The sequence below is a fragment of the Hoplias malabaricus genome, chromosome 14 (genome assembly GCF_029633855.1).
Source record: "Hoplias malabaricus isolate fHopMal1 chromosome 14, fHopMal1.hap1, whole genome shotgun sequence".
In the NCBI taxonomy this organism is placed as follows: domain Eukaryota; kingdom Metazoa; phylum Chordata; class Actinopteri; order Characiformes; family Erythrinidae; genus Hoplias; species Hoplias malabaricus.
In genome coordinates this window covers 40,609,914-40,619,567 of record NC_089813.1, presented here as the reverse complement: position 1 = coordinate 40,619,567, position 9,654 = coordinate 40,609,914, and the positions used below count along the sequence as shown (strand labels likewise).

Sequence of the window (9,654 nt, the reverse complement as noted above, 5' to 3'; positions counted from 1 at the left end):
TCCAGAAATCCCTTTCATCTTGGAATAAATGGATGGATCATTATGGCTCAAGAAGCTATTACAGCAAAGGTTTTTTATTATTATAAAAAATAATATGCAGAAATATTTCCAAAATGAAAAAAATATGTATATTAAATCATCTAAAGTAGCATCCACTGCATAATAATGAAACACTCGAGAGATTAGGAGATTCCATTAAACCAGATTTTAAACTGATGCCAGTGGTATGACACTCAAGTAGTCATGGTAATGAACAGATAAATCAGATTCAAGTGATAAAATTACATTCCTAATTACCAAACACACACACAGATAGATACACTGCACAGAGTGTTTCTCAGAGTTGATGCTTTGCTTTTGTCTGTAATAATACTTTATTATTTTACAGAGTTTATCACTAGAAAGACAAACCCATTGGTATTTCCTGTTAGATTGCATCAGTAAACATACCTCAACACATAACATTTCACACTGAACTGGGACTTACCAGAACTGCATCACGGTTCTGTGATTATATAAACATTCTGAAAAACACAAATGCAATGTTGAAAAACCACTTGCAAAGTAAACAGATTCTTTATGGGGCACTTTTCTTTTAACTGTACAATACTCCAGACCACATCCAAATCTCACTCTTAGTAGTGTAAGCTGTAATATATCAGTAGCTTGTCTTTGTAGTAAAACCGAACATTTAACAGTATATTATCTTTACACTTATATAGCGCCTTTCTAGACACCCAAGGACGCTTTACAATCCACACTGCTCAGAACGCTTTAAGAACACTCAATCCACACACACACACTGGCAAGAAGCGGCAGCCAAACGCACACAGCGTACTCTCGACCAGGAACGACTGTTCACCTGGAGGACTGCATTGGGCACTAGGGTTTCACCCAGAATAGAGCACCAATCCATATCTCTGCTCACACACATTCACTCACACAAACAGACATTCATTCACATACACACTCATTCACTCACACACCAGGACATTTTATTTGAGAAGCCAATTCACCTACCCTCCCTGTTTTTGGACTGTGGGAGGAAACCAGAGACCCCAGAGGAAAGACCCCATGAAGACACGGGGAGAACATGGAAACTCCACCCAGACTGGACTTGAACCCAAGATCCCAGCGCTGAGAGGCGAACGTGCTAACCACTAAGCCACCGTGCCGTATATTAACAGTACATTAAGATGAATTATTTTTAAAATCACTTAAAAATAAAGGTGCTACAACAGGTTCTTTGAGCGATGCCATGAAAGAATCACTTTCAGTTCCTTTAAGAGTCAAGTTTGATGATACATTAAAATGGGTAAAGCACCTAAATATTGATTGGTGGTTTTTTACACTTCCTCAAACATTAAAACAGATTTTGACACTTAGGAAATCAAAAGTGGTTCTTCTATGGCATTGCTCAAATGCCCCTTTGTAGAACCTTTATTTTTAAGAGTGAATAGTAACCAAGGTCTTCCTTCTCAGGTGATAGAAGCTAAATCGCTATCGTGCTGATCTCAGTGCAGTGTCTGATAACAGAGGTCATGGGTCCTTACTCAATAGGCTGGAAAAAACCTGTATGAATTAAATCTGCCCTCTATTGGCCTAGACCCTGTTTGGATCCAGTTTACTGTTTCCATTTTGTTAACTTAAGTACAAATCTTCCTACCTTGCTTTAGTCACTTATGGTGTTCTGCACGGGTCAGTGCTTGGTCCTCCACTGTTTCTGTAAATATGTTGCACTGATGACACCTAGCTGTACACATCAGTAAAACCAAATGGAATTGTTTGTTTAAATTAATTAACAAGTCTGAATGACACAAGCTTATCCTGATAAATTCAGATAAAACTGACATCTTACTACTAGGTCAAAATATTAAGAACAGTACGCTTGCTAATGCTGTTATTAATCTTGATAATTTCCCAGTAACCCCTAGGAACCACCATTAAAACATTAAGGGTATATTTTCACTGGACTCTCACATTTTACACCCTCAGTTCCAACATAGTCAAAACAACCATCTCCCACTTATGTCTTATGGTGAGGTTGACTAGGTGTGACACTACACCACAGGTACCCAAGGCACACCTAAACTGTATAAACAGCGATTACGCCACCATTATATTATGGGGAAGGGGACCCCTCGCCAGGCCATTCAACTAAAAGAGTTTAAGAGTCAGCCAATAACACATGCGCATCAGTCAGAATGTCAAGTCTCAATACAAATTTTATTTCAATTAAAAAAATAAAGGGTGTCACAGTGGATCAGCAGGTAGTGTCTCTGTCACATCTGCAGGGACCTGGAGGTTGTGGGTTCGAGTCCTGCTCCGGGTGACTGTGAGGTGTGTGGTGTGTTCTCTCTGTGTTTGTGTGGGTTTCCTCCGGGTGACTGTCTGTGAGGGGTGTGGTGTGTTCTCTCTGTGTCTGCGTGGGTTTCCTCCGGGTGACTGTCTGTGAGGAGTGTGGTGTGTTCTCCCTGTGTCTGCGTGGGTTTCCTCCGGGTGACTGTCTGTGAGGGGTGTGGTGTGTTCTCTCTGTGTTTGTGTGGGTTTCCTCCGGGTGACTGTCTGTGAGGAGTGTGGTGTGTTCTCCCTGTGTCTGCGTGGGTTTCCTCCGGGTGACTGTCTGTGAGGGGTGTGGTGTGTTCTCTCTGTGTCTGCGTGGGTTTCCTCCGGGTGACTGTCTGTGAGGAGTGTGGTGTGTTCTCTCTGTGTCTGTGTGGGTTTCCTCCAGGTGACTGTCTGTGAGGAGTGTGGTGTGTTCTCTCTGTGTCTGTGTGGGTTTCCTCCGGGTGACTGTCTGTGAGGAGTGTGGTGTGTTCTCCCTGTGTCTGCGTAGGTTTCCTCCAGGTGCTCCGGTTTCCTCCCACGCTCCAAAAACACACGTTGGTAGGTGGATTGGAGACTCAAAAGTGTTCGTAGGTGTGAGTGTGTGAGTGAATGTGTGAGTGTGTGTCGCCCTGTGAAGGACTGGTGCCCCCTCCAGGGTGTGTTCCCACCTTGCACCCAGTGATTCTGGGTAGGCTCCGGAACCACCACGACCCTGAACTGCATAAGGGTTACAGACAATGAATGAATGAATGAATGATAAAAAAAATACATTAAGTGAAAAAAAGAAACACTTAATGCTGTAAACACTATTAAACTGTATGGGGATTAAGGTGATATATAGACACTAAGTAACATAACACAAGCACAAAAAGAGTGTGGCTAAGGAAGTGCCTAAACCCAGAGAGCCCTTTGTTTGCAAACTTATCACTTAGTCGATAACACCACTACACAAAGCCAATATCACAAACCGAGGTCACCAAAAGCAAGATGACACAAAAGGGCACAACCAGAGCACCAGGGTGACCCACCCCGTGACCACAAAACATTGAAAAGAACCAAAAAGAAAAAGAAGCACCCTCCTGAGTGCAACTGGACAGAAACCACCAGTGATATGTTACAATACGCTGTAGATAACTGCATTAAGGACTAAACGCTAAAATGGTGTTATTAAAAACCGTTTAAGTCACAAAAGAGTAACATTCTGGAGAAAGAAGAGAGGACCAGCTGTATCCGGAACTCGCTCAGAAAGATGCAGACGCAGATGGAGACCTCGACCGGACAGAGATGAGACTGAGAGCTCTGAACCTGCGGCATGATGAAAGGGTGTGCATCGTGAAGGGGTTCTTCAGACTGATGGAGAATGTGCTATAGATGGATCTCTAAAGGACCTATTAGAGAAGGGTTCTGTACAACACAGAAGACGGTTCCTCTATTGTTTTTTTCCTCCTCGCCCCCTGAGGGAGTTTTTCCTGTCACTGTCACGCTCAGCTTGTAACCAGACATTTTTGTGATGATATTCGTTGTGAAAAGCGCTATATAAATAAACCTGAATTAAACCGATGACTTGAATGTTGTTCAGAAAGATGCAAATAGACAACAAAATAAAGATGGTTCTAGATACACCCACAGCTTAGAGCAGCTGTGGCGGGGTCTAACAATATCCAAGGGCAAAATAATAATTTAGGGGTGAGTAACTTGATGATATTATAACATTTTTCAAGCTGCTAATTCATCACTATTTGTTGTTTACTGATTAATTAATAAAATGGAGAATGGATGGGTACAATCAGATAATAAATATGTCATTAAGACCCACTTGACAATAATTAATAATCATCATCCTAGTCCTAGGCAAATAAAAAAATAAAAAAATAAATAAATAAAAAGGACTTTTATGTTGACAGTCCGAATGGCGCGACTCCCCGCAGTTTTGTTTCAGGAGAGAGTCTTATTTTGAAAGAAAAGAAACTGAAACGTTTTCGGTCCGGATTTTTCTTCAGATAATCAGATTATTCGCGATTATCCGGATTATTCCGCAGGTAAAGAGGGTTCTGAAGATATTATTGACCTTTAAACCCACTGCCCACTTTCACATTGCGTGCATTTATTATTTCAAACGTGTATTTATTAAAGCGCCCGTGGTGTCTATTCTTTATTTTAATTCATGTGTATTTCATGTTTATATTCAGTTTAAGGCAGACTTCCGACATTATGCGCTGTGAAGGTTAATATATTAACATTTAACGTGGCCTAATGTTGGACGTTTGTATTCGATATTAATTTAGGATTTAAGGTGGTCTCCTGATGTCTCCGTTTAAGACGCGTATTTATGTCGTCATTCGGGAGTTTGTAGATATTTTCTCCGTTTAGGGTTAAGTTGCTGTGTGTGATTTAAGGTGGACTGTATGTTTTTTTTCTGCTTTCAAGCCTTTTGGGACGAATGAGTTTATCTTGAACTTAAGGTGGAATCTTGATGTTATCTGCTTTATGTTGAATATATCATCTCCAGTCGTGATTAACGTATTTATCTTAAAGTCTATGGTGGGCTGTAGATCCTGTCTCCATCAGAAACACGTGCACGTTTCTTAAAATTTAAGGTGGACTATAGATGCTATTTGCATTTGTTTCTTGAATTTAAGTTGGAATATAGATGTTTTCAGTTTTAAGGATTTTAATATTGTGTTTCTTTCAAGGATTTCAAGGTGGACTGAGGATTTTATCTGCTTTAAAGATAGTTTAACGTGTTTATCTTGATTTTAAGGTGGAATGTTAATTCTGTGCAGTTTTAATATCAATTTAGGGTGCATTATTTAAACACAGCTGGCGAGCATTATTATTATTAATTATTATTATTATTATAATTATTATGTGACTGACCTGATATAAATATTCTGTTCATTTCTGCCCCTCCACAGTGACCCCGCTTTGTCCTGATGATGCACCATGTCTCAAAAGACGGACATGGAAGTTTACATCCCTAAAGACGCTTGCGTCCAACACGTCTCGCTGCAGAGCCTCCCCTCGTCCGTCACCAGGAAGATGGGCGTCCGAATTCATACAGCACAGCCTCAGAGGGCCACCTGGATCTGTCCAGTAGAGCTGCGAGGGAAAGGGCTGTCCGGATCCGGGTGTCTGACCCCGGGTAACCGCCTGCTCCCGGTGGTCAGCTTCAACCCCAAAGCCTCCAGGATCTTCCAGAACCTTAGGTCTGCAGGTAAAAATACAGCACTGGATTCTTGATAATACTGTCTGTATACTCACTATAGACCTGAATTGAAAGGGAACGCTCTGTAGCAGCTGCACGAGTCTAAGGTCACTATGCTCCATGTGAGGTGTTGGCTAGAAGCAGTATAAATCCCCCAGGAGGAGCTGGAGTCACCTGGAGTGAAGTGATAAAGCTCCAACTGACATTTGACTTCTTGACCTCACTCTATTTATGTGTCGGAATGCCATCAAATGCTCACAGCAATGTTCCAGCATCTAGAGCAGGGGTCTCAAACCAAATCCACGGAGGGCCGCGTGGGTGCAGGTGTTCTTTCCGACCACGCAAAAGCCCCACACTACTGAAAGTCAAGCTCTATTGATTAGATCCAATGATTAAAAACAGGTGGAATGAGGTGTGGCTTCTGCGTGGCTGGAAAGAAAACCTGCACCCACACGGCCCTCCGTGGATCTGGTTTGACACCCCTGATCTAGAGTAAGTCTTCCCAGAAAGTCTAGAGACTCTGTAAATAGAGGGGCACACTCCTGATTAATGCCGTTAAATTCAGGCAAATGTGGCAATGATTTTCAACCATTGTTGTTTCCTTCTGTGTCCAGTAGGAGGCAGTAAAGTCCTGTTTTTCTTTGTCTCCAGATGATATCCCTGAGCAGAAGGCAGCTCCAGTGTTGTGTTCCAAGGTTTCCAGCTACAAACAAAACGCCATCGTCCTTTATAACAGTCAGATCTTCCTCTCCCTGAGGAAAAACAAAATGCCCTGCGCTCAGTCAAATTCCAGATCCTTCAATTTACCTGCCCCTGCATCCCAGACTCACCTGGCGAAGGCCCTGCCCCTTTCCTCAGCCCAGGGACACTCACCTGTGAGTAGCTGTGTGGGTTTATATTGGAAGACTTGGAGTGTTAGCTGTGTATCTGCAGTACAAGGGTTCATTGAAATTAAAACTGCTACCTTCTTCCTACACTCACTGTCCACTCCGGTCACTCTCTACACTTACACACTGTAGTCCATCTGTTACCCCTCTTTCCCCCTGTTCCTCAGCGCTCAGGACCCCCACAGAGCAGGTGTGATGTGGTGGAGGATCATTCTCAGCGCTGCAGTGACACTGACGTGGTGGTGGTGTGTTAGTGTGTGTTGTGCTGGTGTAGAGTGGATCAGACACAGCAGTGCTGCTGGAGTTTTTAAACCCCTCAGTGTCTGGACCGAGAACAGTCCACCGACCAAAAACATCCAGAGTGATAAATACCTTCCTGAGAATGAAGACTCAGACGTAATTTTACGGCCTTTTTATGTGTGTGTAGTTCATAAAGAGGTGTTTATAATGTAATATTTCAGTGACGCTGTTCTGTTTATGTTTTAGGAATCACAGAAATGTGTAAGAGCCGATGATTCCCGCTCGGCGCACGCAGAGACGTCAGGTTCACGGCTGGACGGAGGGATGAGGGAGAACACGGAGGAGCTTAGGAATAACGGACAAGATGGAAAAGCAGAAAAGGATGGTGAGAATGATGAAAAAACAGTGGAGAAAGAAATGACATGCGGCTTTAATCAGGACGGAGTGACGGTTTGTGATGCTGGTGAGGACAGGGAGCAGAGACGGCTTGGTGGAGGAGACGGAGGTGCGGAGAGTTCTCGCGGTGAAGCTCAAGAGCAGTTGGAGGTCGGAGAAGATGCTGATGTTCTTCATAAATTTCCAGTGATTTCCCACATCACTTCCCTGGCTGAAGGCTGGAGCGGTTCTGCTGAAACGTTCTGGAGCAGCTCGGAAGAACCAGAGCCAAAAAAACTGAAGGCAGGACACGACGCTCCAGATAAAGATCCACCAAACACCCCACGCTCCTTCACGGCTCGAATCTCTGGTACTCGGTCTCTTCCTCCAGACACGAGTTCTCAGAGGGACGCTCCGACCTTCTTTACTCCACCTCCAGAAAGACGTCTCCTGGATTACGAGGCTCTGGAGAAAGAAGAGAGGATCAGCCGCATCCGGAACTCGCTCAGAAGGATGCAGACGCAGATGGAGACCTTGAACGGACAGAGATGAGACTGAGAGCTCTGATCCACGGAGATGAAGACCCTAAACCTGCGGCATGATGAAAGAGTGGTGTGCATCGTGAAGGGCTTCTTCAGACTGATGGAGAATGTTCTGTAGATGGTTCTCTACAGCACCTTTTAGAGAAGGGTTCTGTACAACACCAAAGATGGTTCCTCTATTGTTACGATGTCAAGCCTGTCACAGCAGAGGAACCATTGTTGGTGCCGTATAGAACCCTTTCCTAAACCATCTACAGCACATTCTCCATCTGTCTGAAGAACAATGTAATCATGCAAATGTTCAGGGTTCTGTATAGAACCACCCTGGTAGAACCATCATTAAGTGTGTAGATGTTTTAGATCAAAGAAATACTTGAATTAAATTTCTTTTTTTTGTAACAGAAAACTAGAAATACATTGGATAAAGGAGAGATGTAGAGACACTTTTGAAAACAAAAGAAGCTCTATAAATGTATATATTACACAAAAGCAGGTTTGGAAATACATTATAAAACAAAAAGATGCTCTAGGAACATATTTCTTACCGAAAGAACGTCTAGAAATATATTTGACACAGAAGAGATCTACTGAGAAATATATATAACACAGAGAAGCTGAAAAAGAGCAGGAGCAGAGATATATTTAATGTCAAAAACAAGCTCTTGAGATTGATTTGACGCAGAAATGTAGCTGTAGACATTAATTTAAAACATGTCTGTTTCTACTGCGCTGTCGACCCCAGGAGCTGCTCACGTCCGAGTCACAGTTTGTCTCTGTTCTGAGTTGTTTGTTCTTTGTTTTGTTCCTTGTTTGTTTATCTGAGACACTGATGTACTGCGCTTTATCAGCGGAGCCACTTTGTGAACAGTATTCTGAGATAATAAAACCCCGCTGCTGTCATCGGAACTGATCTGACTGCTCTTTTAAACACACTGTGCTGCGGAAAACATGGAAGAAAAGGGTGATTTCAGCAGTATATTACAATTAAAGTAGCAGTCAGTCATGTTTAACACTTACAGAGTTTATGAAAACTTTTGTGTGAAGAGTCACTGAAATGAAATGAGCCAGACTTAAAGGAACAGTATGTAATATTTTACCTTAAAGTTACAACTCTAAAATCATTGTGATGATCCACTGGGCTGTAACAGGGAGAATAGAGCCTTTGTCATTGCTACTCTGGACTCAGCGCTGCAGAAACTGCACTATGTAACTTTTGGAGGCGGGTAGGAATAAACACTCCTCCACATGGGTTCTAGTACAGTGCTGTAAAAATCAGTTACACTAGGTGGAGGTACAATACAAAAAAAAACATACTTGGTGTTCCTTTAAAGGGGTCATATGTAAAATCACTCACTTTGTAGTATGGATCTGGAGCCTACCAACACACACACTGTGAAACAAGACCCCACCCCCCCCCCCCCCCCGGAATCACTGAGGTCATGTGATCATATGCTGAATTATATTTGGTGCTCATTCACTAGTGTCTGGTCCCAAAGATCAGTATCATTACACCCCCCCACTGTAGTCAGGAGTCATCAATTCTCCACTTCCTGTATCTGTAATTTCAAATTAAAAGCCCTCTGCCGAGTTTTCGATTCTAAAGCGGCAGCAGTAACTCTGTGGGACTGTGACTGTGAACGCCGAGCTACTCATGCACTAATGAGATTATTTTACTGATTTAAAATGTTCGGTTTTTACTGGTTTTTACACTGTACCTTACGTGTGCACTGTGTAACAGCACTATCTACGAAGATAAAAGTATCGGATCGGGGCTCGGTATCGCCTCGGATCAGGATTGGGATCATCACTAGTATCTGGTGCTCACTACAACATCCTGTTCACACTTGATAGTAACTGGTGCTCATCAAATACTCACCAATGTTCATAACTTGTGCTAAACTCTTAGTAACTGGTGCTCACACAATAACAAACTACTGCTCACCAGAGGCTTAAGCCCTGTGTTCTTTTCAGAAACTGTGTGTGTGTGTGTGAGAGAGAGAGAGAGAGAGAGAGAGAGAGCCGGAGATAAACTGTGTGTGTGTGTGTGTGTGTATGTGTGTGGCTGGTCCTGTCATAT

General features: G+C 42.9%; 1 protein-coding gene across 3 annotated transcripts; it reads left to right on the top strand.

Annotated features, from left to right (window-relative positions):
- The first annotated feature begins 4,245 nt into the window (after positions 1 to 4,245).
- si:dkeyp-110g5.4 (uncharacterized protein LOC561637 homolog) lies at positions 4,246 to 8,499 on the top strand. 3 transcript variants are annotated; one of them, XM_066644104.1, is made up of 4 exons: positions 4,246 to 4,367; positions 5,244 to 5,542; positions 6,185 to 6,408; positions 6,907 to 8,499. In XM_066644104.1, exons 2-4 carry the CDS (start codon positions 5,272 to 5,274, stop codon positions 7,585 to 7,587), a joined length of 1,176 nt encoding a protein of 391 aa, XP_066500201.1. In that variant the 5' UTR covers positions 4,246 to 4,367; positions 5,244 to 5,271; the 3' UTR covers positions 7,588 to 8,499. The 3 variants fall into 3 exon arrangements, with proteins under 3 accessions (XP_066500201.1, XP_066500202.1, XP_066500200.1); XM_066644105.1 differs by lacking the exon at positions 4,246 to 4,367 and adding an exon at positions 4,659 to 4,790; XM_066644103.1 differs by lacking the exon at positions 4,246 to 4,367 and adding an exon at positions 4,675 to 4,925.
- The last annotated feature ends 1,155 nt before the right edge of the window (positions 8,500 to 9,654 follow it).

What these genes read in the sequence shown, in the direction of transcription:
- si:dkeyp-110g5.4 (XM_066644104.1), top strand. Translation starts at nt 5,272, where the DNA reads ATGTCTCAAAAGACGGACATGGAAGTTTACATCCCTAAAGACGCTTGC. An exon ending in CCAGAACCTTAGGTCTGCAG is followed by an intron (nt 5,543 to 6,184) that starts GTAAAAATACAG and finishes CTTTGTCTCCAG; the next exon opens with ATGATATCCCTGAGCAGAAG. An exon ending in CAGCCCAGGGACACTCACCT is followed by an intron (nt 6,409 to 6,906) that starts GTGAGTAGCTGT and finishes TTTATGTTTTAG; the next exon opens with GAATCACAGAAATGTGTAAG.